At 48.7% G+C, this 15,653-nt stretch overlaps 1 protein-coding gene across 6 annotated transcripts in view; it reads right to left on the reverse strand.

Annotated features, from left to right (window-relative positions):
- PDZD4 (PDZ domain containing 4) overlaps window positions 1–14,927 on the reverse strand; it is a 737,510-nt gene extending 722,583 nt beyond the window's left edge. For 2 of the 6 annotated variants that reach the window (XM_069645390.1, XM_069645391.1), the window contains exon 1: window positions 14,157–14,921. In XM_069645390.1, coding sequence (XP_069501491.1) covers window positions 14,157–14,216 — 60 coding nt within the window. In that variant the 5' untranslated portion in view covers window positions 14,217–14,921. Of the gene's footprint in view, window positions 1–14,156 lie in introns of all 6 variants that reach the window. The other 4 variants (XM_069645387.1, XM_069645389.1, XM_069645392.1 and 1 more) reach the window with 3 other exon arrangements.
- Between the last annotated feature and the right edge of the window lie 726 nt (window positions 14,928–15,653).

The following is a 15,653-nucleotide window of genomic DNA, read 5'->3' on the forward strand; positions in this document are numbered from 1 at the left end:
TCGTCCATTGAAAGTCTATTGTGGTAGACATTGGTGTATGGATCGTCCATTGAAAGTCTGTTATGGTAGAAAGAAGTGTAAATCGTTGTAGAACAAGCAACTCCATGCATACATAAATTGCATCGTCCATTGAAAGTATGTTATGGTAGACAGAAGTGTAAATTATGGTGGAACAAGCAACCCTATCCATACACCAATTGGATCATCCATTGAAAGCCTGTCATGGTAGTCTGAAGAGCAAGTCGTGGATGAACAAGCAACTTTATCCATACACCAATGGGATCGTCCATTGAAAGTCTGTTATGGTAGACAGAAGTGTTACTCGTGGCGGAACAAGCAACTTTATCCATATGCCAAAGAGATCAGGAATTGAAAGTCTGTTGTAGCCAATTTCATTGTAGTACACAAAGTCGCTCACCTGCCTTTGAAACTCCATTGGAGACCCAATGAAGAGCGGGAAATCCCAGGTCCTCAAGGAAAATCCGAGACCGAGGGCAGCTATGACTGTCATTGACCAACGGAACAATCACATTCTGAGTCTTACTTGAGATTCCACAACACTGCAAGACACCACCCAACTTAAGTGCCTAAATATACATCACCTCTCATGTGAGTGGATGGGAAAAACAGGAGGCACAGCCCTTTTCAAACTTTCAACCTGTTCTAGTATACCTGAACCCGACTTAAACACTGCTACTGCGACTAGAATTTTTGTGACGCCTTGACATCCTAATTTCGTTGCTAAAACCACACCTTTCCACCCCCACGCCAAATGCGCACACATGATCTGTACTAATGTCACTATTTTGAACTAGCCGTCTCTTAATAACGACGGTATAAAGGATGGCAGTCCAGGGTTAAAGTGCGCTTAGGTTATAAATTCAATGCTCAATCTCAAAACGTCTGCAGGTTCTGGTGTACGTAGGCTTTGCCCTGGCCTATTGCTTGTGTCATGTCATAGAACAGTGTACCAGACAAAATGCGTTTATCCACTTATGTTAAAGTAATCCATTTAATACGCATATATCCTGCAGCAAAGTATAATTTGAACAGTAATAGAAACAATTTAGGAAAAAATCAATGATGCCAGTTTCCTGTCTAGTTGGATACAATTAAATCATTGAACATAAAAAACTCTAGCGCCTTGCCCTAGCCGACACGTGTTTCGACCCTCTTTGTCTTTCTCAAGGCTAAAATTTGGAACGTATTGTTCATGCACAACACAATCTCTTTGATTTAGAAAAAAATGTCAACTTGTTCGTTTGTTCAGCCGATTATGGGCTGGATGACTCCTTAGAGGTCATCCACTACACATTTTGCTTTGGGACTGCTTAGCTTTCATAATGTATGCACAAACAACCTAACCGAAGGCAACTACAGCAAGCTCACCTTTAGTATTGCAATCAACCCTATGAGAATGGCTTCGATGTAAGCCACAACATGGTATCATTGAGGACACTGACATAATATGACAATTGGTATTGAATAGGAACAAACAAATGAGTTAAACCAATGTCTAAATCACAGAGATGTTGCTCTATCACGGTGCCAGCGTAACCTCACATTTTGGATAAGTTGTTTTTTTAAAAAAGACAGTGCCTTGAATGTGAACTATAAGACATTTACTTCCCAGTACTTTTTTCACATCCCCTTTTGCCCAACATTTTCTTACTTCCGGTATTAGGACATCATGGTGCTAGAGCATCTGGAGGCACCCTATGGAATGGAACTTGCACTCTGTGGTGCAATCTGTAGAAACCAAAGGTCCGAGGTCATTTCCCAGAAACCCCACTGTCCCCTGGTGCCTGTTGATGAGCGAGGGCAGCTTCTTCCCAGGGAATGCTGGACATTGACATGCTAAGCTACCAGCGGCATTGATGCCTTTTCCCTATTTGCCCCACGTCTTGTACAGTCCTCCTGCATTGCTGCTTTTCAGCGTGGCCACCTCTGCAACGTGTTTGGCTATGTTGATTAGAAGGAGGCATTGTCCTATATTTATTAGCTGCAAATTAGACTTTCGGGGTTCGAAGCATTCCCATCGGCGTAGCTGGTCCCATTTTGTGATCCACTTTATCACCAATCTCTTTACCTTCAAAAGTCATGCAGAACACCTTTGTCTCCACATCTTGGGAAATCCTGGTGAGCTGCAGCCGCGCATGCCGCCTTGTTGCTGTTGACATTGCGAGGGACCTAGGCGCTGAGTTCCCTATGTTCAACACTGGCTGATTAATGTATTTGGGAGTACCAAAAACATCTGCAATTACTTGACATAGTACTTTAGCCTTAACCTCAGACATAGCCATGTGTTCCGCCAGCTGCCATGTGGAGTACCCCAAGGATATAGCCTATCACTTCCATTCTTTAGCATCTACATGACCCAACACATGGAACTGGTTGGTAGCTCAGGCCTCACGTGCTTCAACAATGCTGTTGACACACAAATCATCTACAAGTTCACAAGCAGCCCTTCATCAAATTCTCCAGACAATACCACATGCTTCACGCATTTTGACTTTTGGATGATTACAAGGAGATTGAAATTTAACCTGACAAAAAGAAAGCTTATGATTTGCAACACCACACCACCAAACCCCATATCAATACCCTGGCTGGAAGAAATGGCACCTTGCCCTTTGCCTAAAGCAAAAGTCAGAATTCTTGGAGTCCTGATGGACAGCAAGCTCACACTGGAACCTTTATCTCTGAACGTCTGATGCATCAAGGCTTACTAGATCTTCATGAACAGAGCCATGGCCGGGGTTCCTCTTGTACTCTCAAGATGAGACTACCAGTATCCTCTCAGCACTCGGTCCTTAGGTACCTCTGTCTTTTCTTCCTCCAGTCTATTTCTAGACTCTGTATACTGCTTCATCTGTGAGTTCTATATTCCCTCTGCTGCTTCTCTTCTCTTCAGTCCATATTCTCCACAACTCCAACATCTCATCTGGGTTTTTTCCCCATCTGAGGGTGTTTTTCTTTGGGGCACCGGCCTCTCTGGCGGCTGGTTCACCCTGTTCCACTTCAGGGAGTCCTGGCAGCCAGAGAGGACCGTCCCTACTTGCACGACAAGAAAAGTGAGAACACCAGCAATCCACAGGTGAGCGTTAAGCCTAAAATAAACTCTGGATGCAATTCTATACCCAATGATTTGCACACAGAGAAAACCATCCGCCTGTTCTCCAAATGCCAGCAAGAGAACAACACAAAATCCTCAGCCAGCACCTCTAAATATAAATGGACACATTCTTTTGGAAACGTGCAATGGACCCAAATGTGCAACGGGCCAGTACACAAAGTGCAATGGGCTAGCACATAAGGTGCAATGGGCCAGCACACAAAGTGCAATGGGCTAGCACATAAAGTGCAATGGGCCAGCAGACAAAGTGCAATGGGCTAGCACATAAAGTGCAATGGGCCAGCAAATAAAGTGCCAGACAAGAAGTCAAGATATAGGACTCAGTTGGGTTGTTTTACCTCAAACAAGGGCACCAACCAAGAAGCACAAGAGATCGGACACATACGGGTCAGTCTCCCCTCGCCCTTTGATCCAAATTGGAACAGTAAGAAAGATCATCAACCAGAATGATAACCAAACTTTTCAACACCGAACCAACGGTCCAGACCTAAAAGGATCCCACCTCACCGGCTTCCTAACTTCCTCACCAAATCTGATCATCACACTCCACCCTACACTATTCACACAACCATCCTTTCCACACAGTTGCAAGGTCTGCAGACACGGCACACCAACAGGGCAACACCACCTCTGACTTCCCCAGCAGTATTACTCCCCTAACCCCTGCAGACACACCTGCTGTAAACCAGCTCCTGACGGTACTGGTTGGCTCCAACAGATGCACCTTGCACTGTCCCCTCTGGATGAAACACAAATCCCAAGCCTAACCCACCAGTACCCCCTAGAATCACTGTGGCACTCAAGGCTCAGGTGCTTCCGGCCCGCAAGCATCGACACCACAGCTTTCACATTCGCCTCTCCCACTATCCCATTCAAAATCACACCCCTCTTTTTTTATAGAGACACATGCAGCGAGTCCACTAAAACTGCAGAAGTTCACTACCCAAAACCACTTTGCATTAAATTATGTGTGTTCTGCTGCATTTTACCCCAGTTGCAACAATGAATACTGAAGCCTGGCTAAGTAGTTAGCTACATGTGCAAACCTTGAGGCATAAGTAGGTAAATAAAGCTGTATCCCTACATATTATCCGCACCAAAAATATCGCCATATATATGGTCGTCTGGAATGCCATAGGCGATAATTTTGGGGGGGATAATTTGTGGGAGCGGGGGTTGCGGGAGTGTCCCCTGCACATTTGAAAATAATGCAGCGGTTGGGGGGGTGTCCCCTGCAGGGTCCATGCCTCAGTGTTGCCGCAAAAATATGGCAATATTTTTGTATCGCAATATTTTTGTGGGGATATTAACACATGGAACCAATAAAGCACCATTTATGACTCGAGTCAATCCTTTTTGACAATCCGTGGTTGAGTTTGGAATACAGGAGGCACCCCCTTGCATTTGCTGCATACTCTGCCAACGAATCAGCAGCCGAGTGCTAAAAATATAATCCGGATCAGACATCGCAAGAATACATTTCCTCAGCAATCCTCTAGAAATAGCCGCGCGGAAGCCAGCTTCCCCACACATCCGTCATAGAAACGTTTCATGTTTCAGCAATGGATGAGGAAGAAAGGAGCATCCGTGAAGCCCCACACGTAGAATATATGGCTTGTAGTATGATATGCCATATACAAGGGTGGACTGGGAACCAAAAGAGGCCCTGGATATCAAAGTAGCCCCATATTACATATTGTTAGCAAGCCAAACCCTTTTCCTATGGGAAAATGTGGAAATACCACACAAAAGAGGTCCAGGGTGCAGAGGCCTACCGGGAAAACTCCAGAGATCCCTAAAGGGCAGTCCACCCCTGGCCATATCTGGAGGGTAGAAACCTGATTGGTTGGTACCGTCAGGTCGAAATTTGATGGATACCCTTTACATCGAGCTGCTGCAGGAAGAACTAGGGACATCTTCCTCAACACCATCTCGCGGGATGTGTCGCGCGGCCACTTGCGTCTTGCAAGTCTAGAACAAGCTGAGCATCAATGGTGCCTGGTGGCAGAACCAATCCCACAGTTCCAATTCCCTCCAGACTCATTTACACCAGATTCTCTGATACCATCAACTTGCGGGAACCTCGGAAGGTGACCTTCTTGTGGCTGCGTCCGAATAAGCCTATTCCATGTGGGGGTCGGCTTTTCATTGAAACGGTGGTAGAAATACCCCCAGAGGTAAAATAATGTCCATTACTGAAGGGGAAACCGCACCCAGCGGGGAAGTCCATTATACCATTGGAAAATCCATTACTGCTGCATTACAAACTGGGATTAGAATTCCCTAAAAATATGGCCCGCGAAGTGAGAATTAGAAACGAAAATAACAGAAAGTCTAAAAAGGGTCATACGTGTGGTACAACAGAAGGGTGGTTTGTGCTTTGCAGTCGCCCGTCCTGCACCATTTTGTATTGACGGAAGTAAATTTTTCTCCTGCTGTTATTTTGTACCACTGCTAAAATTTACGTCAGGATCAGTGGAAAATTCATGGCTGGTCGAAATAACCCCATGCAGCATTTACCGCTATTGGTAATGCTAAACTACAGGTGGCAATACGTCATTTCAATCGCCTTGACCTCACCATTGAACAAGACAAAGAGGTAATTTACCTTCTGCGCTATTCCATAGAAAACAATGGCACCATTTCTTGCTATTATGGTAGCTGACTAAGAAATGAGAGGTTGGCACCGATGAACTACTTCTAGGCCCAGCTCAACCGGCCACTGAGAGTGATGTAGTAAGTTTTATTCTCCTTTGGGTAGTGATGGTGTGAAGACCTCCTCCCGGGGTGAATCGAAAAAAAGCTTTGTTGTACGTTTTCTTATGTGTCGCCCAATGAGGGGCTCTGTAATACCATGGAAAGGAGCGGCCTCTTTCTCTGTTCATCTCTGGGGATAGTAGACCCATCATTCCAGAAGATAAAAACTCCCCGTCCCCTTGGGGCCTTTCCTTGTAGACAATACAGTGCTTAATTTGTGGGGGTATTTGCCAGGGCTCAGCCCTGGCACTTATTTCTGATCCCCGGCACTTATTGCCACAGACTCTGTTTGTTTATGATGTGGTGTTTTGGAAACTTTTTTATTGTAACTGCCAGTCACATAATAAACACCTACAGAATCAGAGACACATGGAAACGATTGTGTTTAATGACACACTTAAACATGTGTTGCATGTCAAGACACGAGGAGTATGTTATTTTAGGTGTATGTTGATTTGTATTTGTAAATGACACATCTGCCGTAGTGACAGAGCACATCCGTCAACCACAATAAGCTGGTGGGAGTTGCAGCTTTACCCCCTATATGTTGACAGCCTGGGGAACAGACGTGGGGGGTGACAACAGTGGGCAGGGAGCTGCCCATCTTGAAGTGTTATGGGCGTGTTAGAAAATAATCGAGCCACAGCACTTATTTACACATTAAGCACTGAAGAAGAGTTAGGGTTGCACTGTCATGACAAACACACCAGCACCATGTATGGTGGTCACAGGAGTGTCCCTTTTACAGAACTCAACAAACTCAATGCACCGTACTTCACTGTGAAAGAGTTTCTGCTTATTCTGGGGACTTATGGAAAAAGCTTATTACCCACTAGCAGACAGGAGTGGGACCACTACCCTCTGGACTGAGGGACCAGAATCCATAATTTGAAGAACACTCCACTTGTCACTCCCATCTTAATCCTGATGATCAAATAATGAGTGGGACTCATAAACCCTTGGCATCAACTTCCACCATAGCAACTTCAACAAAGGCGAGTAAGGACTTTGAGAGTGCCCACAACACTGTACAGAACAACAGATACATTGAAATTGCTCCCTGTCAAGCAACAGAGGACTTACTGTCCAAAAAGATGCCTGAACATGTTGACTGACCAGACCATCCACCTCCCATGCAGCGTAATGCAAGACACAACAAAGTGCCGACCCACAGACACACACACAAGGCCCTCACTCACTGAAGCCTTCTCAGATTTTGTCTGGTCTCACCGCTAATTCTTGCCTAGTTGTGCTTGTGTCCTCCCTGGTCCCCCAGCAGACTTGAGACATCCTCAATCCTGCAGCTTTTTGTTTAAATAGCCGCCTTGAGTAAGGTTCAGCCTGTTGTCACCAACACAGGGTTCAAGGCTGCAGAGGATTGCTGCATGCGGATTACTCCCAGAAGAGCCTAGCACCGACCCTGTCTTGGGGAACCCTTGAAGAAAAGTGACATGACAGGAGGGCTTAGAACCCCGACCAGGGGAGTCAAGAAAAGCAAATACCCTCTCGCCTTGACTTATAGCACAAAACAAATGGAATAACAAAGGCATACATTTCAATTAACATCTTACAGGAAGGAAAGGGACCACAAATAAACTTTGCCTTCCTGTTTTACCTAGAAAAGAGTGATGTGCCACATATCCAGAGCCGGGACAAAGACAGAGCCGTAAAGTAGCCATATCCGTTCCCCTTTCTTCCAAGTAGTAGCCATTGTATGTATGCACCCACTGGAAGAACAAGTTTGAAACAGCAGGGTCAACACATTTCAACAGTGCCAAGGACGAGTATGCTCGTCCTTTTTGCATAGACTTGCATAATAGCCTGGCACTTAAGGGGTCGGTATCACAACCCAATACTGAACACGTATTATTTGAGGTGTCAGTTGTTCTCTGAACAACCAAGAGAAAAACGCCTGCAGCGGTTACATTTGACCGAAAAAAGGTCAGAAAAATTTGATCAAATGTTTTAGGCCAAATGTTTTTAGGTCAATTATGCTAATACCAGAGAAACAAACATATGGATAGAGAGTGAAGGAGCAAAATACCCATAAAATCAAATATACATGATAAGTAAAGAATAAATGGTGAGGACCTCACATACTGTAAGACTTCTGGACAAACTGAAGCATTAAATATGGGTCAGGCCTCCTACAATGGATAGTTGGGAGTTGCAAGAGAGAGAAGCCTTGCTGATCTGCAGATGGAGCAATATGAATCATAAGCCCTGAGGAATGCTAGAAAATGATTGCATGCAGAAACCAGTCAACATTTTAAAGAATGAGGGTCCAGAATTTGTTTGTGACAACAACCTTCAATTTAAATTTTTTTTAGGCCTGTTCTTTAAATGTGTTAATCCAGTGAGAACGTAAATGAAGTTGGAACTCCCTGGAAGAAAGAGGAGTGACTATAGTTACTTGAACTCTTTCTTTCTCCCGGCGGCACGCTCCTGTTTTTCTAGGGGATCAAATTGGGCCCTAGGAAGGGAAAGTTTGGTTGCTATCTTTTTCCTTCTTGTGGACTACTAATTGAAATGTATTCTTTTAATATTGAATGTGATATCGGGTGAGAAGGCCTCTGGGTGAGCAGGCGTGAGCACTGCACTCAATAGGGTACTTATACATTGACACCCACCCTCACTACAGTAGCCTAGTGGTGAATTGGCTATCCTGCCCATAATACAGGGCATGGGGGCTCCAAGGAATCTCAGGGGGTCCCCGTCAGTGTCTACAACCTGGGACCCAAGCACAAAATCTATGATGCGCTGATCCTCCCTCCGTGGACCTTGCCTTTTTCTTCCATCAGCACGTGTGGCAGCGCCACAAAGTGCTCAAAAGCAGCACCAAACCAATCAAACAAGGTGTGACAGCAAACATTGTTTCTTCATTGACCGCCAGCGGACTGCCCTTTCTCTTAAACAATTTAAAGATGTCAGCCAGGGCATATTTAGGAGCTGCCCAATGTCCAAGCAATAGACGGTGCCCAAGCCTCTAGCGCGCTTGTGGACCCGGGGAACTTCTGCAGAGTGCTGTGCTCCTCAGAAGGCATAGCCTGACCCAGGGACAGGCAAGCTCCCAGGCTCTTTGTGGCAGATTCTACGGGTCTCAAAAAAGAAGCCTCTTTGCGAGTGTGTCCCACGTGGCCACTGGCATACCTTGGTCTAGGTGAGAAGGTCAGGTGTGAATGGTGTCAGAGGATATAAGAGCGTGTCATGCGTGATGGGCTGCAAGTGTTGGGCGGCAATGTGGCATGGTGCGCAGCAGTGTGATGTGAAACTCATGAGCAACGTAGTATCTACCAATGTAGATATGACTGGCACCCTCAAGCCTACATTTTAGGGAGGACCTCAAACACTTAAGTTCTTCTGCAATCCTTTCTGGTCATACATCGCCCCAGAAATCAGGGGCCGCTTGCTTGTGGTGTCATATAGCCGTGAAATGGGAGGAGAATTGGTAAAACCATCGGGGCATTCAACTGAGGTCGAGGGGTGCTGAGGGGGAAATTAGTAACTCTCTCTAGGAAATGAATGGGCCTTCCAAGAACATGGCTGCCTTCAGCAGGGACCTCAGGCAATAAGTCCAGGCCAGGCAACGAGGGCTCACAGATAGTCATGGGAGGCCTGCCAGGCACTACACCAGGGGTTCCCTGCAGGCAGTCATGGAGGGCCTGCCAGGCACTACACCAGGGGTTCCCTGCGGGCAGTCATGGGAGGCCTGCCAGGCACTACACCAGGGGTCCCTTGCAAGCAGTCATGGAGGGCCTGCCAGGCACTACACCAGGGGTCCCCTGCGGGCAGTCATGGGAGGCCTGACGGACACTACACCAGGGGTCCCCTGTGGGCAGTCATGGGAGGCCTGCCAGGCACTACACCAGGGGTCCCTTGCAGGCAGTCATGGAGGGCCTCCCAGGCACTACACCAAGGGTCCCTTGCAGGCAGACATGGAGGGCCTGCCAGGCACTACACCACGGGTCCCCTGCGGGCAGTCATGGGAGGCCTGCCAGGCACTACACCAGGGGTCCCTTGCAGGCAGTCATCGAGGGCCTGCCAGGCACTACACCAGGGGTCCTTTGTGGGCAGTCATGGAGGGCCTTCCAGGCACTACACCAGGGGTCCCTTGTGGGCAGTCATGGGAGGCCTGCCAGGCACTACACCAGGGGTCCTTTGTCGGCAGTCATGGTGGGACTGTCGGGCACTACACCGGGCGTCTTTGTAAACCTTGCATTCCTCAGTCCCTGCCCAGCAGGGTGTAGATCCATAAGGACTGTTTGTGGGCAATGCTGCCAGGCACAAAAGCGAGGCCTGGTAACCTCTGCCCCATGGCAGCCAGGCTGGGGAGAGTGGCGAGCAGCAGCCCAACAAACGGGGCTGTGCTCCCCCTCTCCCTCATCACTGCCACAAGGTGACACGCAGTCGTCGGCTGGGATAACATGAAGGAACGGCGAGGCGTGAAACAACACCTCGCCCTTCCTTACAATATAGGCGCTAAGCACCCACGATGCACGGGAAGCAGGGAGGCAGGGCCACAACAAAGAGAAGCCCCCCCCCCCCCTCCCCCCCCCGGGTGCGGAGACAGTTGGCGCCTGCCGGCCTGGGGGCTGGCACCACAGCCCCCACAAATGACACAACAAGGACCCAGGGCCAGCCCCAGGGTCCAATATAAGGAGCTGAATTTTTGCAGAAAGACACACATCTGTTTGTGACCCTGCTTGGGGACCCAAACAAACGAGTGCACTGAGACCACAGAGGGCCTCATTACACGGAAGGCGGTAGGGGATTACCGGCACCGGTAAGGGCACCGGTGCCGGTAATCCCCACCGCCCTACTACGCGGTCCCTCAGCGGGTCCCGTCCTTAACGTGTGGTCAGACCACACGTTAAGGACAGGACACGCTGAGGGACTTCAGTGCAAATAACGGTACCGCAAATTGCAGTACCGTTATTTGCTCCTTCATTCCCATTGAGCCCTATTGGGGCTCAAATGGGAATGGGGAATGGTTCCCGGAATGGGGACTTACCGGTCCCGCAAAGGTCGGAGTAGGCCGGTAAGTCCCTATTCCGGGAACCCGGCCTCCGGCGGTGGTAAGGGGGTTGCCATGGCGCTATTAGCCCCATGGCTACCGCCTTCCGTGTAATGAGGCCCAGAGTCTCATTCCTTTTTCTTTTCCGCAAGAGCCCTCCCACCTTACAAAAAGGGAGAGAACAAGGAGAAGAGAAGAAAGGACCCTGTACGGTGACCAGACATAAGTTGTGGGATAAGGAAGGCGGCACAGGCCAGAGGGGGTAACCTCAGGACCCGGTGCCCAAAAGTAGAGTGTACTATGATATGTGATTCTGATTATGTTCTTGTTATGACCCTATCTGTACAAATAAAATTCCAAAGCCTTTTATTTGCCAACACCAAAGCAATGTGTTGCGTGATACCTGGGATGGGAGGAAAGCAGCTGCTAGACACCCCAGTAGAACAATGTATATTTCTGCCTGCATATGGGTCCACTGCTTACCACTTTCCAGTCCCAAAAAACTCTCTCCACCGTTCGGAATCACTTTACCTGTCAATTTCTGTGCATGGCTCCCCGTTCCTCCAGATACACGAATACACTCTCAGTGCCTCTCACTGCCGCTCATTGCCTCTCACTGCTGCTCACTGCCTCTCACTGCCGTTCCCTGCCTCTCACTGCTGCTCATTGCTGCTCACTGTCTCTCACTGCTGCTCACTGCCTCACTTCCTCGCACTGCCGCCCACTGCCTGTCACTGTCTCTCAATGCCTCGCACTGCCGCTCACTGCCTCTCACTGCCACTCACTGGCTCTCACTGCCTCTCACTGCTGTTCACTGCCTCTCACTGCCTCGCATTGCCGCCCACTGCCTCTCACTGCTTCTCACTGCCGCCCTCTGCCTCTCACTGCCACGCATTGCCACCCACTGCCTCTCACTGCTTCTCACTGCCGCCCTCTGCCATTCTCAGTCTCTCTATGCCTCGCACTGCCGCTCACTGCTGTTCACTGCCTCTCACTGCTGCTCATTGCTGCTCACTGTCTCTCACTGCTGCTCACTGCCTCTCACTTCCTCGCACTGCCACCCACTGCCTCTCACTGCCACGCATTGCCACCCACTGCCTCTCACTGCTTCTCACTGCCGCCCTCTGCCTCTCACTGTCTCTCAATGCCTCGCACTGCCGCTCACTGGCTCTCACTGCCTCTCACTGCTGTTCACTGCCTCACACTTCCTAGCACTGCCGCCCACTTCCACTCACTGCTTCTCAGTGCCGATGACTGCCTCTGGACCTGCATGCCAGCAGGCCTGGCCTCTGCGTGTTTATTTGCCTCTATTGTGGGCTTTCTGCTCGCCTGGTGTCCATCAATTAATACAGTTCTGAATTTCTATCACTACTTAGTACAACAAACGTCACCAAAATACTCTGTGCACATTTATCAGTTCATTGACTTTTAGCCTTACTCATTAGAAATATGTATACGAAAAATGTCTGTGTGTGTCATAACTATCTCTCTGCCACTCTGTGTGTTTGGTCTGAATTTTGATCTGCTTCTCTCATTTTCGCTGTTTTTATTTATCCGACTGGGTCTTTTTCGCTGTATCCAGCCCTATATTTCCCAAACTACTACCGCTTCAACCATTCAGGTCTTTCTCTCTCCCTCAACATATACATGTATTCCCCCATTTGATGTCCTCTAGCCACATCTTGTGGTTCCATTCTATCTATCTATCTATCTATCTATCTATCTATCTATCTATCTATCTATCTATCTATCTATCTATCTATCTATCTATCTATCCATCCATCTTTGCATCCATCCATCCATACATACATACATACATACATACATCTATCCGTCCATCCATCTATGCATCTATCTATGTATCTATCTATGTATCTATCTATGTATCTATCTATCTACTCATCTATCCATCCATCTATCTATCAACCCATCCATGCACCTATCTGTCCGTCCATCCAGCCATCCATCCAATACATCCATGCATCTATCTATCTATCTATCTATCTATCTATCTATCTATCTATCTATCTATCTATCTATCTATCTATCTATCTATCTATCTATCTATCTATCTATCTATCTATCTATCTATCTATCTATGTATCTATCCATCTTTGCATCCATCCATCCATACATCTATCTATCTATCTATCTATCTATCTATCTATCTATCTATCTATCTATCTATCTATCTATCTATCTATCTATCTATCTATCTATCCATCTTTGCATCCATCCATCCATACATCTATCTATCTATCTATCTATCTATCTATCTATCTATCTATCTATCTATCTATCTATCTATCTATCTATCTATCTACCCGTCTATGTATCTATCTTCTCGCTCTTTTTCTCACCCCTGCCTCTTGTTCTGTCTGTGCATCTATCACGGTCTCTCTCCCCAACACTCTAGTCTAACCCTTTATATCTCTCTCCGTCTCTCTGTCTTTCCTCCACCTCTCCCACTGCCCCTTTCTATGTAGAGCAGTGCAGCGCCTGCTCCCTGTCTCTGAATATCACGTCCCCTATCAGCCCGGTCTCTGTGTCATGCTCTATGTATTCCCTCCGTCTCTCGCCACTACTCTCTCCATCTCTCTCTGTATTTCCCTCCCATCTCTCTTTTGTTCTCGCGATCTCTCTCTGGCTTTCCTTCTCTTCTCTGATCTCGCCTCATCGCCCCCTGTATCCCCTCCGCCTCCCCATTCCCCTGCCCATATGGCTGCGCGCTCCCTCTCCCTCCATGCATGCCCCATGTGCCTCTCACTGCACATGCATGCATCTCCCCACCCCCTCTCTCTATGTAGTCCAAGCATGCTCCCCCTAACTAATGCGCGCATATGCAGGTGCTCACATTATCACACACCCACAGTTGTTCAGAGCGTAGGCCCCTGCTGCCGAGGCCCCAGCCCCCATCTTTGTACATGCTGTCGCCTGTGTAAACATAGGTTCAGGTGCGCCGTGCATAACCGCTGACAGGACAGTATGAGTGTGAAGCCAGTACAGTGCAGGCCGCCGGCTGTAGACGCCCAAGAGGCATAGGAGAGCAAACCCGGTGCACAGCACGGGGTGTATGCATCGCCTGACCCAACAGTAACTAGTGTGTGATGAATCCATTCCCATCCATCCCTCCGTCCACTTCCATCGCCTAGCAGCACTCTCCATGCCTCCCCGCAGCCAGGCTGTGAAGGACGGATGCTGTTACCAGGGGCGACGGAGCGCTCGCCTCCCCATCCCACTGGCTCTTACCTGCAGCATCACCTTGTACTGCTCCTCCGGCTTCTGCATCACGCACATATTGCATCCCATGGCGGCGGTGCTGGAGGGGGCCCCACGGGGTCAGGGGGGGGGTTGACCCCTCCAGAGGGTCTACTCGATCCCAGAAACGCTCTTCTTGGCCCCCCAACTCTTCGCCTTATGGTGGTGGGGGGGCAAGAAAAAAAAAACCCGATGGCTTTAGTGATCCATCCGTTCACCCCAGCAGGCGGGTTGGGTAAGACGGCTGCGGTCCGACGACTGCCAGGGTCTGGGGGGGCAGGCAGGCGCGCCCCCTCTTCCCGCCAATCACCATTCTGCCGCCAGCGTCGGCTCGGATCCCAGAAGCTACTGCTGGGGAGGAAAATGCCGTTGGAGGCGTCTGTACGGATCGGACAGGTGGGGATGGGAGGGCTCCCCGTGAGGTAAAACAGCCCCCGCTCTATCAGTCCATCCAATGCAGAAATGCCAGAGAGTGGTACCCAAGGAAGCGAGGGAAGGAGAGAGCGCGCGAAGGCACCAAACAGAGAGAGAGAGTCAAATCCAAGGCAGGGGATCACGGAGAAAAAAAATCCAGCGGTGGGGGCGAAGGAGAGGGTGCGGATTAATCTCAATCGGAGCCGCTACCCTCACGCCCCCGCTGGCTACAGGGTGGGTGGGTGCCAGAGATCGGCACTGCGGAGAAGAGGCACGGTATCCTCTCTCTGGCTGCCTCAGCCGAAGGAGGGAGGCGGGGTTTGAGGAGGGGGGTCCTCATGAATATTGATGGCATAGGTGTAACACTCTCTGCCAATCTGTTGAACAGTGCCAGCCAGCACCCGCTCCCCTCCCTGGCAAATGGTGGCTGGCAGCGCGCTAATGAGAGGAGCGGAGACAACAGAGGGAAACATGACACACGCAGTAACATAGCTCCTCGTGTTCGTGTGCTTGCTGCAGAGGTTTCCCACCTACAGGTCAAATCCCAGTGCGGTAGCTCAATGGGTTAACATGCCTGCAGCAGAGTGGTGTGTGCGTGGGTATAAACTGCATTCCTTTTATCCTAATACAAGTAAAAATGCTCGGTGGGTTGCAGTGCCTGCTGCAGAGATTTGTGTATAAGCAGAAGACTATTTTATGTTGGTACGTATAAGCATGCAGAAGCATGCGAGTCCTGCATTGACTACTGGCATATACTATGGGGCCACCGGGCAGAACATTTAAATACCATCTAGTGTAGAAGGGAATGTTTTGCATTTACAATTATTTAGGAACATGTATTCAGACCTGAAAGAGTGGGTGAGGTGGAACATGGGAGTGGGTTGTGAAGAGTGGTATTAAGGCAGGGTGCTGCCTGAGTGCGTTTTGGATGGGGGTGGGTGAAGGTGCTGTGTGAGTGGAGCGACCTGATTTCATTTCCAAAGTGCATGAGGTTGGGGACGAGTCTGCTATTTACTACAGGTTCTAATAACAATAAAATACCCCCGTGGGTTCATGTGCCTGTGGCAGATATCA

The sequence above is a fragment of the Ambystoma mexicanum genome, chromosome 2p (genome assembly GCF_040938575.1).
Source record: "Ambystoma mexicanum isolate Mex_15411 chromosome 2p, UKY_AmexF1_1, whole genome shotgun sequence".
In the NCBI taxonomy this organism is placed as follows: domain Eukaryota; kingdom Metazoa; phylum Chordata; class Amphibia; order Caudata; family Ambystomatidae; genus Ambystoma; species Ambystoma mexicanum.